At 41.6% G+C, this 20,594-nt stretch overlaps 2 protein-coding genes across 6 annotated transcripts in view; one reads left to right on the top strand and one right to left on the bottom strand.

The window, feature by feature from the left end:
• Positions 1-841: 841 nt before the first annotated feature.
• The window catches only part of ASB5 (ankyrin repeat and SOCS box containing 5), a 50,360-nt gene continuing 30,607 nt past the window's right edge, over positions 842-20,594 (bottom strand). The window contains exons 2-8 of one of the 3 annotated variants that reach the window (XM_082715524.1): positions 16,457-16,503; positions 10,079-10,158; positions 7,819-7,926; positions 6,961-7,111; positions 6,663-6,797; positions 4,079-4,270; positions 855-2,888 (exon numbers count right to left, since the gene is read on the bottom strand). In XM_082715524.1, the coding sequence (XP_082571650.1) occupies positions 2,761-2,888; positions 4,079-4,270; positions 6,663-6,797; positions 6,961-7,111; positions 7,819-7,926; positions 10,079-10,158; positions 16,457-16,463 (801 nt within the window). In that variant the 5' untranslated portion in view covers positions 16,464-16,503 and the 3' untranslated portion in view covers positions 855-2,760. Of the gene's footprint in view, positions 2,889-4,078; positions 4,271-6,662; positions 6,798-6,960; positions 7,112-7,818; positions 7,927-10,078; positions 10,159-16,456; positions 16,504-20,594 lie in introns of all 3 variants that reach the window. The other 2 variants (XM_082715522.1, XM_082715523.1) reach the window with 2 other exon arrangements.
• The window catches only part of LOC309855340 (uncharacterized protein), a 57,102-nt gene continuing 56,323 nt past the window's right edge, over positions 19,816-20,594 (top strand). For all 3 annotated transcript variants that reach the window (XM_082715525.1, XM_082715526.1, XM_082715527.1), the window contains exon 1: positions 19,816-20,309. In XM_082715525.1, the coding sequence (XP_082571651.1) occupies positions 19,975-20,309 (335 nt within the window). In that variant the 5' untranslated portion in view covers positions 19,816-19,974. The remainder of the gene's footprint in view (positions 20,310-20,594) is intronic.

The raw sequence follows: 20,594 nt of genomic DNA, 5'->3' as shown, positions 1-20,594 counted from the left end.
ATGCACTAAATTAAAGCAAACTAATTTTGGTCATTCTCACAGATTATTATAGAGGGGGGAAGTTCCAGGTCAGGAACAGCGTCACAGTTGCTAGGGACTGGGGCGATTTATTCCAGTAAAGACCCTTCAAATAGGAAAGCAGCTCTAATTGGTGTTCCTGCCTGAATGAAGTGTACAATAACCACAGTCCCGCAGTAAGAGCCACCCAGGTTCGCAGAAGCCAAACAGCCATCCAAGTCAGTGGTTGTCTTTGACTTATCACCCGTTAGGAGAAACTTCAGAGAGTTTTATTTGATATAAATATTTTGTTGAACGAGAAAAACAGCATTCTTAGTGCAACTGAAGAGTAGTATTTTAGCTAATGAATAGTGGGAAGAGGCAATACAAAGTAGCAGAAGGAGTTAGGTTGCCTTCCAGGCAGAGGAAACAGCATTTGCAAAGGCAGGGAGGCAAGATGAGTTCAAGGAGAAGCAAGTTTGTTTTTTGATCTTCCTATTGTGAATTTCCTTAGGAAGGCCCTTGGTGATCTGCCCCCTGATCACTGTCTAACACGTGCTACAATGTTCATTTCACTGCATTTCTTTAATCTCAAGTCCAATAGTTTGGTTTGGCTTGGTCTTTGCCTTTGTAGAATTTTGTCCTTGGATCTTCATGCATGTATGTGCACATATGCACATATAATAAGATTTGGATTAAAAGACTTTGAGGTGTCTATTTCAATGTGCACTACTTTACACCTAATGCCCATTATACAATGATTTGAAAACTGGAGAGGAAAAAAATTAGAGCAATTGAATCTTATTCTCCATTACCTTCAATTAGAAAATCAAATACTAATTAGAGAGAAAAGAAAAGGTGTTTTATTCCAGAGATAATAGTCACACGTTAATATATTAACAAACAGATGATATATTTAAATGAGAACACTTCTTTGATAAGACAATCACACTCAAGCAAAGATACAAGATACTAGCACACTAAAATTTTAAGGTGTCCATTTTAATTTTTATATTTGTTATTTACTTCTCTTATTGGTACAAAACCAAAGAAAAAGGATGAATCACATTACCTTACACTCTAAGACTACCTCTAGCTCAGGGAAAATAGTAGTAGAAACCTGTTTTACTAGAAAAGCAGTCTGAATACCTAATTATATGTAATGAGGTTACTCGATAATAAAGAAATTGAATGCACATTATTCACGAGGACATTACAAATTTGTTAGGCTGGGATATTCAGTAAAATAGACTCATATAAAACTCTCTAGCCACATAAAAGACATTTTTAAACAAACATGCTACAGCCTTCTATTTTTGAAAATCTAAACATGATTTTTAAAAAATGCAATCTTAGTGACTTTGCAGTTACATTCAAGAATAGTGTACTTCCCATGGGTCTCCAAAAGTCAGCTAAGAACTAAGAAGAAAGGAATATAGGCCCCTGGGTTATTAAAATAGTGATCAAAGTATTTTATCAAAATTTGATTAATTGATAAAACTCATTACAATATTTTCTACTTCCCACAGTTGTGAGTATCCAGATTATTTTATTTCTTAGTCCACAACAGATTCAAATATAGTCTAAATTACAAAGGAGGCACAAAATTTGTTTTATAATTATGTTTTCTACTGCATGGAAGTACAGTTAAAGCAGAAGACAGTAAACACAGTATTAATCCTTGCAGAGGACACTACTTCGTACCCCGATACTCCCTTGCTAATACAGTCTATGCCGAACCCTTGCTTTGTGTAAGAAGGATCGGAAACAGCACTAGAAAGGTCCATGTATGGGGTAAATTGTAAAAGGTCTCTGAGTTTGCTAAGTGTCACCCGCTCTTTCTTTTCTTTGAAAACCCCACAATTTAAGAAGATTTCGATCTGTTTGCCACAGCCTCGGACGGCCCTGATCCTGCAGCGTGACCGGAGGCCTCTTTATCAATTGGATATGAAGTTCAATTCCTTCAGTCCAAACCCTACCAGCTAGAGACGGTTTTTGAGGCACAAGAAGGCTGGAGTGTATGTACAATGCACTGAAGAGAGACCCTCAGAGGCTACCCTGAAGAAGGAGGAGGTCTTAAGACAGCCTTAGCAGGGTTATAATGTATCAACCATCTCAGAATGAGACCGAAGGAGGCATAACCAGAGTCCCACCGGTTTCTGGAATGGGGACATTGAAGGTGAAGTGACTAGTGCGACCTTTGCATGGAGGGACAATTTATCTCTTCTTCACAAGCTGATCATTGTAACGACAGGTGCATATTCAGCATAGTGGGTTTCCTGAATGATAGCCATCTTTATTTCAAAAAGGATATTAGTTGCTATTTTCTAAACCATTTGCATATTTTGCATTAATATGAAAAATACAGAGAGATAATCAATGACAGTGGAACACTTAAAAGTCAATGCATTATTTGAAGAATGGAAGCATTTTAAAATAAGTAATTTTAATAAGAGTTCACTTTTTCTTTTTCACTTTAAAAAGGCAGAAATGGGGATTGCCTCCCCCCCTTTCCCCTCCAAATCCAAAAGGGTACATGGGAATGACTAATAACATTAGGGATGTTAAAAATGCTATAGTCCAAAATACAGTAAAAATGCATAAAACAATAATACTCACTAGTGCACTTAAAATTTAAATTCACCTCTGTCCTGGGGCCCCCTAGTCACTTACACTCTATCGGTAACATAATTCAATATAAAATATACACTATGCAGGTGAAATAGAAATGAGTTTGAAAGTATTCAGAATTATTTCACTGCTTTATCGGTACTGTAGGAAATTCTGCAATAATGTTGGCAGCTGGAGCTGTGGGATAAGGTGCAATCTTGATCTCCCTATGTAGTTTCGGATACAGAGTCGGCAAAGTTGGCAAAGAGTGCTTGGAGTAGCTGCAAAAGACAGGAAGGTATTTGTTAATTAAAATCGAAATGGACTTGTATATGCTAAAAGATGCATGAAATAAACCATAAATAAACTACAGTGCTTTCATGCAAACTAGGGTAGTATGACCACTATACCAGGGACATTTGCAAAAACATTTATATTGCTGTTATTTATAAGTTTTTATTATAATTGTGGTGTATTCCATATGGGTTCTTTAAAAAAAAAAAAGACTTATGTATTTATTCGAGAGAGAAAGAGAGTACGCATGGGAGGGAGCAGCCGAGGGAGGGGGAGAGAGAGAATCTCAAGCAGACTCCCCCTGGTGCAGGAGCCTGATGCAGGACTGGACCTCGTGACTCTCAGATTTGACCTGAGCAGAGATCAAATGTCAGACGTTTAACCTCCTGAGCCAGGCAGGCCCCCCTCCATATGGGTTCTTTAAAACATTAACATCTTCAGGCTTATGATACTGTTGTTGCATTTCAAACCTCAGCAATAAATTCTGCTTTTCAAGAAAGATATAAATCAAAAGCCTCAAGAAGTGTTAGGCACTAAAGGGAGAAATTTTACATTATACTTTTTTCTCAAATTACGTTTACTAGTTAAGCCAAAATGAATTTTATTATAGTTTCTGAACCAGGCTTAAGAAAATCTGCTTAAGGGACGCCTGGCTGGCTCCGTTGGCAGAGCATGCAACTTTTGATCTTGGGATTGTGAGTTCAAGATTCACAGTGGATATAGAGATTACTTAAATAAATAAAACTTTAAAGAGAGAGATTCTTTTAGAATAACTAAAGTCGTAGGTGTGAAAATATTTACTGATCTGTTTCTACAACACATCATAGAAGCTGCACGCCCTTAGAAAAGAGGGCATGTTTCCAAATATTTATTAGCAGACATTAAACAGAATTGCGTATTATGTATTGTTAAAACAAATGGAACCTTTTAACTTAACCAAACAAATATAAAACTAAGGCAAGGTGAAATAGAGAAAATTAAGATCATGGTGATATCGTCTTTATAGAGAGAAACTAAGTTAAAAAAATTATCTGATTTAAAAAAAATTATCTGCTTTCACACAAAGCATTTTAAATGTTATGCTGTTATCAGCTCATATGCCAACAAAAAAGTTATTCAGTTTTGTCTATTTCAGGCAAATGTATTTTTGTGCTTTTAAATGTGCACGTATTCTTACCTTCGTGTTGAAGCAATAACCTTTCCACCAAACTGCTAGAAGTAGCTACATCTACAGGTCGCAGAAGCTCTGTGTTTTTGGCATTGATATCTGCTCCAAACTCAAGTAGTAAGTTTACAATTTCTGTGCTGTACTGCTGGGCAGCAGCGTGTAATGGAGTGTCCCAATATTTGCCTTTTTGTACATCAGCACCTACATGTAAATAAGGAATGAGGATAAATACAAACCAAAACTGTTAGACCAGTCAGGAACCTCAGCACAGGTAGGAAGGTATAACACCAGGAGGACCTCACCCCTGTATGTAATGAGTTATTTTTCTCTCTATATATATACATATACTTCCTATATACATATACAGCTATTAAATCTTACAACTTGGTACATCTGGGTAGAGAGTACACACACTTACGTTCCCTAAGATTTTTTTCTCTATGCTTGAAAGATGCCATAGTCAACAATATTTCTAAATTTTTTGAAGTCTCCAAAGTAATCCTATTAACTAGTATTATAAACACAGTATTATAAACAATTGGATTCACTCATATCTGCTTTCATCATAATTGATATTTCTTAGGATTGTTTAAGAACTTAATGCTCTTCGTCTTTTCATTTATTTTGAAGCAATAGAGCTCTTTCTGTTTCCTGGAAAACTCATGAATTTAGATGTGTGAGCCATTTAGGTAAAATGAATACATATTTTCCTGTCTTCTCACTCATAGAGTATAAATCAATAAATATACAAAAGCATTGGGCATCTTTAAGTGGAAAGGCACATTGTATTTCTACACGCAAAGTAAATTTTTAAAAAAATCTTGCATTAGGGCGCCTGAGTGGCTCAGCGGGTTAGGCCTCTGCTTTCGCTTCTGGTCATGGTCTCGGGGTCCTGGGATCAAGCACCACATTGAGCTCTCTGCTCAGGAGGGAGTCTGCTTCCCCCTCTCTCTCTGCCTGCCTCTCTGCCTACTTGTGATCTCTCTCTCTGTCAAATAAATAAATAATGTTTTTATAATCGTGCATTAAAAAAAAAAAAAAAAGCCTTACCTGTTAAATTATTTATTATTGCATAGTTATTTTTTCTTAGTCTGAGCCCTGGCACGTGGTAATCATTCAATGCATGTGCAACAAATAAATACTGTATAATGCTGGAAAGAATAATAACCTCATTTTCCAGTACATAAGCGGTTAGGACACCGAGAAATATCTATCAGTAAAAATGCATGAGCCCTTTCAACTCGGTTTTCTGAAACTATCGGTAAAACTAATGATGTTTACAAGAAGCAATACGTTTTAAGAGTCCCTTTAGGCCTTCCTGCTACTTTCAAATCTCAATAAATGTAATTGTTTTCTTATTTTTAAAAATATAAAATGTTTAGTAAAAGAATGATAGCCCATAACAAAAATCTCCATAGAGAAAGCATAAACTCTGTTGCTTATGCTAATTTTATGGGAGAACAGAGCCTGATAATAACAATCAATCCACAATTACTGTAATACCTTCTCAGTATCTTTTTTACCCAATATAAAATATTTGGTGGAAAGATTAATATTCTCAGCAAAGTAAAACAAAACAAAACAAGGCAATAAAAAACTCCTCTAGTTCTACAAATCCATGGGAGACCACAGCCAGAAAATAGCAATGTGTCACTGTTGACTAACAGAGGTCACATTTAAGAATCTTAACTAGATGTAATGGGAGTGAACTGCAGAAACTGCCTGCAAGAAGCTTATAATTTAGCTAAGATAATGTGAGGAACATAGGAAGAGTTTACTAAAACTCTCTGTCAGTGTGTATCAGAGGCCAAATGATTGCATAACAGTAAAGAGTCTAGAAGTCCGTTTACTCATTTTACATGTATTTTAGGCCCCTCCCACATGACAGGCGCTGTGGTAGGGAAAGGAGGTGATGGGGGAAAAGAGGTAATCCACATCCTTAGAAGAGCTCCCATTCCTAGCGTGGGAGATGCCACTATGGTCTCAAAAGATGAAGGCAAATTTCTCAGGAGGCTAAAGTTGAGCCTTGAGAAACTGGTGTGTTTCAAGTAAGAGGAAAAGGCCATTCAGTCCTTTTCGGTAAATGGGACAGGACAAAGTGAAAAAACACATGAGTTCTTATTGGTAGAAGAGAAGGTTTTCTAAGCAGTTACTATCCTTAAAATTTCTTTTGATGGATTTATTCATGCACAGATACATATTTGGTGACATTAGAGTCAACCTTGAGGTTTTAAATTTTATGACCTTTATAAGTAGGGTTTTTGGACTTGTGGGGTGAAGTAGAGTTATCAAGAATGCAATTCTTTTATTGTGGGTTATATACTTACATGCAACAATGCTTAACATTTTTTTTTCTTTAAGTGGCCTGCACACCCAGCATGGAGCCCAATGCAGGGCTTGAACTCAAGACTCTGAGATCAAGACCTGAGCTGAGATCAAGAGACAGATGCTTAACTGACTGAGCCACCCAGGCACCCCAGGAACACTTTGAGCAATGAGATATCTTTATACAGATTATTTAGAGAAATATATATGGACCTGAATCATTGCTCTTGAGTATGGATAGAATGGGAGATGTTTTAAAGAAAATTACCAGCATAGAGAAGCTTCCGGATGCAGTGGAACTGCTGTGACATACAAGCCACATAGAGAGGAGTTCCTAAATGAGGAATGTCTTGGTCAACGTCTATGCCCCAGGATATCAGGATTTCTAGGCATTCATGATGACCTGCCAACAGAAGGTAGAGATGAGTTTACTTTTCTTCGATATCCATCCCCCTGCACCTCCCCCCACGCTGTTGCCTGCAGTGACCCATTGGAAGAAAAATGGAGCACGGCATGTTGCTAAAGGAACATTGTCCCCTTGTCGCTGACTCCGATAACTATGTTACCTTTACTGGCGGCCTCGTGGGTGGGAGAAGGCAGACAGGACTCCAGCTGGGGTTTGGCACCATATTCCAAAAGAAGTTCCGCGCAGCTAGCGCTGCCTTGTGAGCATGCGTTGAATAACGGGGTCACTCCATCTATTGTGATGGCATTTACCTGAACCAGGCCAAAGTTTGAGACTGAGACTCACAGTCCTCCGTGATGAAATGCGAGGCATTTAAAACAGGTACATGATCCAACAGAAATCATTGGGAAAGCGTGTGCAGTAAATACGACCAAGTATATTTAGCTCCTACCCATCAATAAGCAAAGCTCTTAAAAGCCAAGAGAGAAACAGAAATATGATGTGACAGGTAATTTTCAAGAGTGGGCATGCAGCTAGTAAATGTCATGAAAAGAAGTACATATCCAGAATCAAATACACGGAAACTAATTCAATGGTTAGGTGCCTCTCACTTAGGAAAACAGGTCCGCGAATGTTGACAAAAGTTGTGATGAGGCCGTTCATCCTGCTGGTGGCAATGTGAATTAGTGAACTTGGAAATTCTCTGAGAATCCATCTAAAGAAAACCATCCAATAGATGGGCAACTATTACAGGCATCAAGAGGTCCACTCGATATTTAGAATCACGGAAGCGGGAAATAACTTAGAGAGTGTTTCTGTATTATTATGCAGCACGCTACCCATTTTTTGCAATGATTGGAAATCCTTCTTAGAGTGCACTGACGGGACTGAAGCAATATGATTTTTATTCTGCTATTTTTGAAAACTATTAAGAAGGAAAGAAAAGCAAAGTGAGAACTTTGTTCCGTTCTCTTAGTCAGTAGATGTGAAATCATTCATGGTTTGGACGGGTACTTACATTAGCTCCAGCTTCCAGTAGAGTTCTGGCGCACGCCACGTGGTCTCCGAGGCAGGCTTCGTGCAAGGGGGTGATGTGGTCTATGGTTACTGCATTTACATTATAGCCCTAAATATGACATGAATCATATTGAAAGGTGAGCAAAAAGTTATATGAAATCATCTATACAAATATCATTAGAGAGGGATATACAAGATCAAAGACTCTCAGGAAATCGGGTTTAAGTTCAGCAGGGGAGGCCAATTCTGATTCCATAGAGTCAAACAGTTGTCAAAACTCCTCATTATTTTAACACATCCCTTTCTAAACCCGAGTGCCTTATGTATTTTAAGAGATTGAGCATGTTTTTTAAAAATTCTCCTTCCTTAACTTTCTTTGGTCTTTATGAGTTGTTTTGATTGTTATTGTTGTTTTGGTTTTTGTTTTGTTTTGTTTTGTAGAACTAAAGACTATTTATAGGCTGGATCACTTGCTTTGATTGGAGCTGTAATATTAGTTATATCAGTCCAAATCAGGGGGTGGGGGGGTATTCTAAATTGTAGTAAGCTGCTTTGTGAATTTTGTCCCTAGATAGGAGTGACAAAGGTCTATACTAGATTGGGAACTCTGATTATGAAGTCAGTTACACTTAGGTTTAAAGTCCTGTTCCATGATGCAGTAATTATTTTAATTTGGATGAAAACATTAACCTTTAGATGTTAGGGTCATTGTGAGGGTTAAATGACATGATGCATGGAAAGCAATTATTGTTACAGTGTCGAGCAGATGGAAATTGTTCCACTTTATTTGCTTATCCAATCAAAACCAAGTAAACACTTTAAACATCCTTATTCTAGTTAAACTAATGATGTCAGACTAAAATAATGAAATCTTCTTAGAACATGAGACTCTTTGCTTTCTTACTATTTTTGGCAACTCATTGTCTATTGACAATCATACCAAGCACTATCTTAGGAAGATTTTTGCATCCAAATCCCCATAGCATTAAGAATTACCCTGTCTGTAATACCAGCACGGTTGGGAGGAATCTTAAAGTGAAGGCAAGGAAATAACTCTGCCAGATCTTGGTCACTACCAAGTGGCAACTTTTTAGATCTTTTCAGTTTCCTTTCAAAAATTTCGAATTGTCTAGCCAGCAGTCAGACTTGGGGAGCTAATTCCTAACTGCCCCACACTGGGCTGACCAGGTGGCAGAGTCTGCAAAGGTCCAGATTCCCTTTCACGTTGGGCTTTCAGGGCAGCTTCTGACTCTTTGGCTGGCGTGTCAGTGGATATGAGATACATGTTGAAAAATATCCTAAGACCGCTCTCCTTTCAGAGAATGGCATGACCCTTTCAGTAGGGGGTAGGGAGCTAAGGGTTATCTTTAGAAATCACTGACTTTTTTTGTGGGTGTCTTTTTGTTGTTGTTGTTTTGTTTTTATTCTCATCAAGTGCAAACTACGGCCGCATAGTTATCATGGCCCTAAAGGAACCTCTGGACCTACATGGTCCTTCTCTAGGTAAGGAAATGAGAGTATCAAGGTCGTGACTCACTCTAAGTACAGCCTGGAGTCCAGGTGCCTTAAAGTCCCATAGGAACATCACCTTTCCTTCCCTTTCAGCCATCTGAGAACATCCCTTTCTCCCCGATACTGGGAAGGACTAGGACAATGACTTCCAGATCTGGGTGTACATTGGAATCACGTTGGGAAATTTAAAAAATGCACAGGCCAAGCCAGAGTCCTTTCCATACTGGTAAAGCACCTCTGCTTTTCATTTTTTCCCTGATGAATCTGAGGAGGAGGGAGGTGGAAAAGTGATTGTTCTGTCCCGTCTGTGGGCAATTCCCCACCACATGTTACTGTTAATGTAAAAAAGATTGCTGAGGCTTCTGCTCTGATGATCCCTTTTTGGATATTTTATGAGTAAAACTTCCTTTGCAATTAGCAGTCCACATTGTATAAAGTGAAGCGTGTTTGAAGTGCTTAATGAACAATACGGACATCCAATTCCTTCTTGCTGAACTAGGTCTGTCAGTGAACAGGTATATTCTATGAGAAATGGGAACTATTAAGCATAAGATTATACCAAAATATTTATAAAGAAATTTCAAAGATAAATGGAAATGAATGACCTGACTGATAATAGGGGTTAAAACAAAAAAAAAGAGGGGACATTTACTAGGCAGCTTTCTTATTGTCGCGTTGATTATTCTTGAAAATTAATGTTCTAGGCTCACGGGAAAGGGGAAGATTTCAAGCCATAAGTACTATTTTACCTGTGATAACAATGTTCGCAGAGCGAGAAGGCGACCTTGACTTGCTGCTTCATGTAGTGGTGACCGATCTGCCCAGGAACCTGGCGGAAAAGAAAGAAAACAAGATCTGTGAGTCCTCTGTTCTAAACCCTAGTAGATACAATCAGTTCCTGTGAAATACACACTCTTCAGAGTCTGTGTTCAACGAGGTGATCAGGATACCTGTTCCACATTAGCAGGAAATCTGAGTCTTGTCTCCAGGATCCAGACGGGCAGTTTCCAAACACAGTGGAATATATGCATGTTCTGGAACTGATCTATCCCAGAACTCTTGGACCTTTTGAACTATTCTCCAAAGAAGTGAACACATGTATGCCACAAACATACATGTTTCACTTTTTCAGGACATTTCCAGCAGGGATAGCTGCTAGAACATGCACTCCCTACATTCCATGCCTGCCCTGCTTGTGCTCTCTTCTCTCTGCACCCCCAGACTGCCCTGCCCTTACAGCTTGCCCCAGGGTAAAGGGGGGCTACAGCAGGTTGTCAAGGGGATCGAGAAGCCCTTCCCTGAGTCCTGAACTGTGGAAAAAGCTAGGAGGGCCCTAGAAAGGGGTGTCACAGGTTGGAAGGAGCAGCTTTGGAAATGGTCTTGAAAAGTGCCAAGGGCTCACTCAGATCTCACTGATTCTCCATGTACCAGTGGCAGTACTGATCCCTCAGCCCCATACCCTGATGAAAAAAGCACTGACCTGCCATGTCCCCCTGAGTTCCCCCTCTTTACATGCCTTTTGCAACCCTCCCATTAGAAAAATCAGTGCCTCCTATGTAGAAATCACCCCTTCCTTCTCTCCCCCAGGGCCTCTTGGCATCCAACCACCCCATCTCTCCCACTGTAGTCTGTCTGGGAGGTTTTAGATGATACTGGGTTGGTGCACAGTAATTTTCTTGTAATTTAAACAGGATCAGCACTGTTGATTCTATCTAACAGACATGGGAGATCATGTTGGAGGTTTTTACTGTGATTAAACATGCAGACTATGCAAATGAGAAAAACATTAATTTCGAGGGGATCAATGACTGATAAACTGAAGAGCCGGCTGACTAGGGAGGGAGAAAACATTCCGGATGGGATGGGATTATGTCTGCTACTATCTGTCTTCTTATCTACTAATTCTTATCTACTAATTCTTCCTCCTATTTTGGATCCAAGAGCTGCAATAAATACAATTTTTAAAAACCATGCTAATCAGTGATAGTGCGATTCCAATAAAGCCACTTAGCTGTTAGAAACAAATTTTTTGAAAGGCATGTCCAAAGCTTCTTAAATAGGTCAGAGAAATTAGTGGAAACATGGTAAGGAGTCCTACTTTAGAAACCACTTCACTGCTCCTGTGCTTTTGTACCTTTGAGAACGCCTACACAGACACCCAGGCTTCTATACTGTGGTCTTACAGAACTTTTGCCAAAACCCCGTAAAGGAAATTCCACTGAGTAAAATGTGGGTCACACACATATCACAGGATAAATGAAACGACCAAGTGAACCTGGTGGAGAGGAGAGAAGCCAACTGCCAATCATCCACCTATTTTTTTTTATATCCCAATCATCCACCTATTTTTTTTTTATATCCAGTGATAATATGGGATGTTTTGAAAGATAAAAATCCTAAGGGCAGGACCAGACCTTCTCCTTACTGTACTAGTAGCTGGGGCCAAATAGCAATGACTATGCACGACAGCCGGGCAGGCTCGCTGAGCGCTCTCTCAATTCCTTTTCACACGCGTTCAAGTGTGTACAATGGTTGGTTCTATTCTAAAGCTGGGGAATGAGAGCCAAAGGAACTAAATCGTTAAGGAGAGTCACACATGATCTAACTAGAGCTGGGCCTTCCAGTCATGACACTGCACTGTTTTCCTTCCTATCCACCATGATTTCTTGCTTTTTCAAAAGGATTAGCTTATTCAAAAGCCAGACATCCAATTCTTGGAGCTGTTAACTGGAAGAAGAGCTACTGTTACTAGCTCTGGGGCATCCTTTCTTTCCAGTAGGTGATGCTCCTATTATATAGTAAAAGGAGAATTGAAGTAATGCACACCAGTAAACGTTGGTTGATAGGATCAAATTTGGTGGCAAAGCAGTAATTCTTAAGAAAGTAGAACATGATATCTCACTGAAGAAAGTGCAAAAATCACCATCATAAGTAATATTATTTGAGGGAACAACTACGTTTCGAGTTTCAGCTTCTAAGATGAAATCTAATGCTTTAAAAATCATACACATCTGTTTTATTATCAAAGTAAATAACTTGGTTGCAGAGTGAAACTCTGGAGAACTTTGGACATATTGATTTTATTGTGAATATTTAAATAAGAAAATTATAACAGTCGCTTTCCAACAAGATCGCATCAGTCCAGCTTATTCAGCAGAGCAGTAGTAAATTAATAAAGTTACACTATCCAATGTTTAAATGTATGCATGTAAATAGTCATTTGTAGCATTTGTAAATGATCATGCCTTCCCTCCTGTATAATGGCTTAATAAATTTCATTACCTTCATTGATCACTAAAAGATAGATGCGGAATGACATGATGCCACTCAGGATTGTTGCTTCTTTCATTGTCACTAGCTAAAGGGCAACTGACCAGAAGGTGGGATTGGGAAAATCTTAGAGAAGTGGTCTTTTGGATTCGTTTTGGGCTTATTTCTACCTGGCATGTTCATGAAAACCTTTAAGGGACAATAAAGCTAACAGTATTTGCAGCCGACGGGAGCTTGATATCCCTCTTTTCATATGAATGCATTTGCCCATCAAAATTATTATATTAAACTTCTGAACAATTTCAGCATTGCTTGCTTCACAAAAGAAAGGACAAAAAAAAAAAAAAAAAAAAAAGGAAAGGCTCATTTAGAAAACAGGCCACAGAAGTAATAAAATAAAGAAACAAAAGTATTTCAATGCCGTGTCCCATATGCCAAGTGCCAGTTTCCTTGCAGACTCTCCCATAGCTTCCTGTCCCACTGCCCCGCAGCTTTCTGACCCACTGACATTGTCTTCATCACTAAAACTTAGGTCTAAGAAAGATGGGAAGAAAAAAGGCTGACACCTATGTGTATTTGCTATTTCTATTAATATGACCTCCAATGGCAAGACAAAGGAGTTAAATGTCACCGTAATCTGCAGGAAAGGTTCATGTGGGGGTGTCAGTGACAAACCACTGCAAATCAAGAATGTTGGACGAGGAATCCGTGGGTCCATGAGTCAGGGGCAGAGGGTGTGAGAGTGCACCCCCCTGTTGTTTTCCTGGGATGAACTCAGCTCTGCACATGTGCATGGGACCCCTGCTGTCTGTCATTATTCCTTCAAGAACTAGGATAGTGGGGTGGGGGGGAGACTGATGGGAGGAGTTAATGGGGCTGGAGCCCAGCAGCTCCCCAGAGGAAAGACAGAGGGGCCAGGCAGGCCAGGATCTGCATCCCAGTTTAGGACAGTGGCTTCCCCCATGAAGTCACCCAACTTTTCCCCAAAAAATGGGCAAGCACCACCAACAACTGGACAGGATTGAGGTGGGGGGGACTGGAAATAAACGGGTGAAGTGCCTGATCCATAAACGCACAATAGATAATCACCGAGTATCTTTGCTAAACAAACTGGTAAATGAGAGCGATTTTGATATGAATCTTATGGAACCATCATTTTTCTCCAAAACTAGAGAAACTCAAGCCATGAATAGCAGCCGCTATTGACTAAAATAATCTTCACTGCTATCAGTTTAATTAAACTAAATAGAGCAGCTGAGTGACTAATAAATGCATTTAAGCCAACAATCAACATCTACTGCCATGTTTTCTTTTCCCAAGTAAGCCATAGGAAATAAGTCCATCTACTGAAGGATGACCATGCCTGGATTCAAAGCAAAAAGCTTTTAGTTTGTTTGAACTCTGCTTACTTAACTCCCAAGCAACCCCACTTCATTGGCTTTCTTGTAATGCCGGAGAACAGTCTCTGAAATTAATCCAGGAACAGGTGAGAATCAAAGGCTACCAGATCAAATTCTAGCTCCTGTTCTGAACTAAGTCTCTACCCCGCCCTATTTCTTCCCTCCAAAATCTGACATTCGGCAATTGCAAATTTCCATTCAAATGTGTTCAATATAAAATCTCTTACCTTTCAATATGGGTATGCTTTATATTACAAAGATTTATAAGCTTTCTTGAAACCAAGCAAAATTATACATATCTTCATAGATAGCAGTTCCGTAACTTTCCAGTCTTGTCAGACTTTAATGGGCTAGCTCAGGTTTTTTTTAAAGGTCCAGTTTAACTCCTGAGGATAAGTTACTCACTGTGACAACTGTTTTCTACAAAACACCTGTAACTTTCCCCACGCTAATCGAATGCTTACTGTGAAGGTCTCACTGAGGCTACACATGAGCTGACTTGACTATATTTAGACACAACACCCGTCCCCAGACATCTGGGATACAATTTACAGGGAGCGCGCCTGCCCCGTTCTGTAAACAACTCATTGCTAGAGTAAAAACAGCCACTCTCTTAGCTAATACCCGTTTTGGTGAAGGTATGTACCATACCTAAATCGCCGTCTCCCCATGGCACTTCAAGCCAGCCACTGCTGAGGTAAATCCGACTCATATCTCTTTGTTTTTATCAACATTAAAAAAAAATCGCTTGTCATGTGCTAGTTCCATTCAGCCATCTTAAGGAGCTCTGAGCTCCTTGTAACATGACCTTTCACCTCTAAAACCAAACACGGCTTGCGAAGATCTGTTTTATTTTCCAAATTGCTTTTTCTTACGGATTCTTTCTCCTTGACAAATTGCTTATCCTAAGATTTTTTTTTTTTTTTTTGCGGTATGTGCCTTGCAATAAAATCAGAGTAGTACAATTATAGCTCTACCCATAGCTATGATGAAACCGATTTATGTTTTAGAAAGTCATTTCCTGCCTCCCCTTCTTAGTCCCAAGCACAGAAGTAGGCTGTAGACTCACTCCCGAGTGAACCTTCCAGTGGTGCAGAGGGCTCTCTGAGTTTGGGTTGCACCCACTTTCCTCAGTCGGTCCCAAAATAGGAAAGTCAGGACATCATCTCAGACAGGCAACTGTAAGGAGAGGTGTGAGGCAATGGCATCTTCACGTTTGAATCAGTGCCAAATGTTAATGCATTTTACAGCTCCCTTTGCTATAAAGCATTAAACCAAAAATCTTCTTTCTAATGGCAATGGATTTACCATGAAGCCAATGAAACTCAAGTTCAGGACCCCTACATTGCATGAACACTTTCTAAGACTGTGATTTATGTTATTTTGCTTAAAGAAGATCCCCAAATTCAGATAAGCTTCAGGCTCAACATCTGGCCCATCCTTATGCACAGGTTTGCAAAATAATTAAAAATCACCAGGCATTTACTGACCTTGACTGTGTACTTTGCTGTTTAACCACGTTTATAGAACCACACAGACCCATGGGGACATGCTTGACAAGGAGGGAAGTAACATACTAATAAAACCAGTCCCTTCCAAGCTTGAGACTCTCCTTTCTTTCCATTCCTGTTGACTTTCTAGAAGTTTTCTCAGAAAAATCTAGTCCAGATCTGAAACCACCAGTTGTGTCCCGGGAACTTCAGGTATAAATGGTGAGTTGCATGGATATGTGACTTACTCTAACTGATCTCTTGTTCATGGTCTAGGATATGTCTTAAGAAGATAATGTCTGGCCCCAAACAGAAAAAAACAACAGGCGAGTGAAAAAAGTATCAGGGTTGATCTAAAAAAAAAAAAAAGAAGAAGAAGAAGAAGACAAAATTTCCAACAAAGTGCCCCACATCGGGCTCTCTGCTCAGCAGGGAGCCCGCTTCCTCCTCTCTCTCTGCCTGCTTCTCTGCCTACCTGCGATCTCTGTCAAACAAATAAATAAAATCTTTAAAAAAAAAAATTTCCAACAAAGTGAAGACAATGGATTCCCCTACCATATCCACAAATATCCAAAATCAAGAGAGAAATATTTTAACACCCTCTCCAGGTAACAGTGCTGCTCTTGGAAGAGACTACTCAGTCATCCCAATTAACTGTCACTGGTCCTGGCACTGTGGACAGAGCACGCTGGATGTCTTCAGATGGATCCAAGTTCAAATCCCAGCACAGATGCTGGTTGTGTGATTTAACCTCTTGAACATCAGTTTTCTCAGCCATGAAGGGAAGGATAAGTCTATGTACATCACATGGTTGTAAGTGAACATGAAGTACTTAGCATAGTACCAAACACATCAGAAACATGACAACACCACAAATGAAATTCCATTTTAGACAATTATTTCCTTGTACCTGCCTGTTAGCTTTTTATTACCTCTTCTAAATAGAAGTTAGAACAACTTAACTTACTTAACATTATGAGGCTTTAGCTCATCTTCTTCCTCTTGTCTATATCTCTGTAGGTGATATAAAGAGATAGGGAATGATCAAAATTTAGGGACAATGTTCTCATCCATATGGATAACTGTCCAATCTATAGCTCTTCCCTGGTCTCTCCCACAAAATTTACTGCCAATTTAAAAATTTACATTTAAATATTTTTTTGGCCTCTCTAGACATTTCTAAAACCAAACGCATCATCTTTCTCTCAAAACCAGTTATTTCTTTTTGGTTATCTTTTGCTTTAAACAGTACTATTGTTTAAAGAACTTATGGTATGGTCTTAAACCTAACCACAATAATTTTCCAGGAAACTTCATATGTGTTGACTGGTCTACATGCTTCTTTGCGAGGAGCTAGTTATTATCACCTGGGTTCTTCTCAGTCTATGTAACTTCATCATCACAAGCAGGGTCCTAGCATCTATCTCTACTCACTCTTAGGGGGATGTCTTAGGGGGATCTCCCATCCCATGGATGGGAATATTATTCACAGGTCGATTAGCCCAACTTTGTATCTCCAGACCAGCTCTTTCCTCTAAGTTCCAGACTTGAATTTCCAGCTGGCTTTTCAATTTCTCCAGTTGGGTATTTAAATAGGCAATTCAAGTTCACATGGAAAACCAGCACGTGCTGTGCTCCTCTTGCCTCTCCTCCCTATTCACACCTGCCGCCTCCACCCATCCAGGCGCTCCAAGTTCAAAAACCTCCATGTAATCCTTCCTTTTCATTTCTCACAGCCCACAGGCAAACTTCAGTGAGTCTTTCGCCTCTCCCACTCAAATATAATCCAGCCACTGTTGCTCCCCTTGCGTCGGCCACCCTTACCCTCCCCCCAACTGGTTGCAAAAGTCTGGGCTGATGGTCTGTTTCCACTTGAGCCCTTCCAATAGTCTGCTGTAACAACAGGCGCCAAAATGATCCTTCTTAAGTCAGAAAGAATCCAATGGCTTCCCCTCTTACCCAGAGGAAAATTCAAAGTCCTTGTTATGACCTCCAAGTGTCTCCAGGCCCCTCTCTGATCTCAGTTCTAGGTTGGACCCCTTCCATCAGCCACAGTGGCCTCTTTGCTTCTCCTCAACACACCAGATACACTTCCCTTCACTCTGCCCACCCTGCCTTATTTCTGAGAGATGCACGTGGCTCTTTCTGACTTCTGTTCTGCCCTGGCATGTCACTCTCTTGGACATGCCCTTCCTTGACCACCTCACAGGAGAAAGTCCTTCTTGTCATCTTCTTTGTTCTCTTTACCCTGCTTTTGTGTTTTTTTCTTCTGAGCACTGATGGCTGCTAGAATGTAAGATCTTGGAAATTAGAACGTGGTATATTTTGTTCATTACTGTGTCCCTAAGACCTAGTATATGGATTACATTCACGACCTGTTGAATCAATGTTCACATTCTCAGGAACTGCAGAGACGAGCTTGCGCACTCTGCTCCTCGAGTCGTGGGTCCTCACTTTCCGCCAAGCCGCAGGCCTGCCCCATGAGTGAGTCCAAAGGGTATTTCTTTAAGGCGGTGATCTTGCCCCTCATGTCCATCCACTATGCAGTCATTTATTAAACACATGGTGATCTGCGAGGGCAATTTTCACCCTTCTATATGCCAGAGATACACAGAGATGGATGAAGTATGGTCTGCCTCCTTTTGAGTTTGGACTGCACCGTCCCTGAAAGGTCTTCCGGGTTCCCAACTCTACCCCGCCCTTCTTTAACGCTGCCACTGAATTACACCTCAAGAGCATCCAGAGCTGCTGCCAGCCCCTACAGTGCCTTTAGGAAAACGAGAAAAGGCACCCGTTTCCATAGCAGCCAAGACCCATGCTGGGCACACATGCTCAGTTTACACAAATGCAAAGGGCTGCCCTCCACCCCCCCCCCCCCCAGCCCCCAAAAGACTTCTGGAATCTTGTTGCTCTCCCACCTGGAAACTTTAATGGCTTGCCACGGAGTACTGCCTAAGATGCCCATCAGAGAATAAAAGATTATTTACAATGTGATTAGACCTTCCATTCTGATGTTCTATTACTTGCCTCCACACAGCCTATGCTTTAATTAAACTGGACTGTTGTATCCATTCCCCCAATTTTTTCTTTTTTCCATATTGTCTTCCCCCTGCTCAATTTTCTTTCTTTCTTCCTTTCTTTCAAGATTTTATTTATTTATTTATTTATTTATTTATTTATCTATTTTAGGAAGAGTGCATGTGGGCAGGTGCAGGGGGACCGGGCAGAAGGACAGAGAAGTAGACTCCCCGCTCAGCATGAGCCCCAAGCCAGGCTCCAGCTCATGAACCTGACATCATGACCTGAGCAGAAACCAAGAGTCCCTCACTTAACGGACTGCATCATCCAGGAGCCCCACAATTCTCCATCTTTTGTTACAGAGTCCTCTATTGGGTGGATCCGCTTCGCTGGTTTATCTGTTCTGCTCACAGGGCTTGAGAGGTCCAGACAGCAGAAGCTGCTGGAAGATGGCTCCCCTCACCTGGAGATTTAGACTCCGTGGGAGGAAGGTACATTGGTAGGGTGAGGAGAAGACAGAGAAGAGAAAGAAGGATAGAGGCCGGAGGGAAGTGGGAGAGCCGAGGGGCAAAGGAATGAAGAGAGGGGAAGGCAGAGAGCGACAGAAATGGTTTTGAGGGGCACCTGGGTGGTTCAGTGGGTGCCTTCAGCTCAGGTCGTGATCTAAGGGTCCTGGGATCAACCCCACATCGGGCTCTCTGCTCAGCAGGGAGCCTGCTTTCCCTTCTCTCTCTCTGCCTGCCTCTCTGCCTACTTGTGATCTGTCTGTCAAATAAATAAATTAAAAAAATCTTTAAAAAAGGGGTGTGTGGGTGGCTCAGCGGGTTAAGCGTCTGCCTTTGGCTCAGGAGGTCATGATCTCAGGGTCCTGGGCTCTCTGCTCAGCGGGGAGCTTGCTTCCCCCTCTCTCTCTGCCTGCCTCTCTGCTACTTGTGATCTCTGTCTGTCAAATAAATAAATAAAATCTTTAAAAAAGAAAAAAGGAAAAAAAAAAAAGGTTTTGAGGTTTTGAAAGCCCACCATGAAGCCCAGCAGGAGCCTGAGTCCCAGCTTTGGCCACGCCCCAGGGAGGTGATAGGACCTAGTCCCTGCTTAGACCACGCCCCAGGGACATGATAGGACCTAAGTCCCGTGGTAGCCTGGAGGAAGAGGCGGGCTCTAGGCTCCTGCGCCCACTCAGGACAGAGCTCCGCGCGGTAGGTCTGACGTGGGGGCCGCAGACTGGCTGAACTTGTTTCAAGGCTAACTGGGCTGGGCCAGCCCGTCCGCCGCAGGAAGGGGCTGAAGGCGGGATAGGCTCCCCACTGCGCCGGCTTTCCGCGCTCACCTCTGCGCAGAGCTGAAGAGGCCGAGGGGACCTTATTAAAAGGATCAAGTTCCCAGTCAGCCTGCGGGATGGGAGCTTGAGGCCGGATTTAATTCGGAAGTCAAAGAAAGCTGTGCTCTTTCGACCACGGCACCTCAGAGATGCCTTCTCAACAAACGAGGCAGTTTTTCCGGGACCTCCTTGCAGAGCCCAGCCCGGAAGTGTTCACCTCAGCTCGGCGGGAGCCTCCGCGGCCTTCCTGGGTGGCCGGGAGCGACGCTGCCGACTTAGTCTCTGCAGAGTCTCCATCCCCGCAGCTGCTCCTGCTTCCTCAGCTGTCGTCGGGACGGTGTTCGGAAGGGCGCCGAGAGGGCGTGTGGAGCTGTCGGAAGGGCGCTGAGAGGGCGTGTGGAGCTGGGGACGGGCCCCGGCGGGCTGCGGAGGAAGGCAGATCAGGGTGCGGCGTCTGCGCGTCGGTGTTTGCTGCGGCGACTCGGTAGGTTTCCGTGGCTGCATCTGTTTTCTCATCTGTAAAGCGGAGGTGACCGGGATCTACATTTTCTAGTTGTCCTAAGGGCTAAATGGGCCTGTGTGAGAAGTGTTTGACCCAAAGTCTGTCGTGAATAGAACCCTGTCACTCCGTTGTACCGAGGTTCAGTGCTGTGGGCGGAATGGCGTCCCCGTAAAATCCCTGTGTGGAGATCCTGGTGCCCGGTGTGACAGTATTAGCAGGGGCGGCCTTGGAGAGGTTCTTAAGCCGAGAGTGGAGCCCCCGCGAGCG

Source organism: Mustela nivalis (assembly GCF_964662115.1).
Source record: "Mustela nivalis genome assembly, chromosome: 20".
NCBI classification, from domain to species: Eukaryota; Metazoa; Chordata; class Mammalia; order Carnivora; family Mustelidae; genus Mustela; species Mustela nivalis.
The sequence above is the reverse complement of the archived record's forward strand: the minus strand, read 5'-3'. Positions and strand labels throughout refer to the sequence as shown.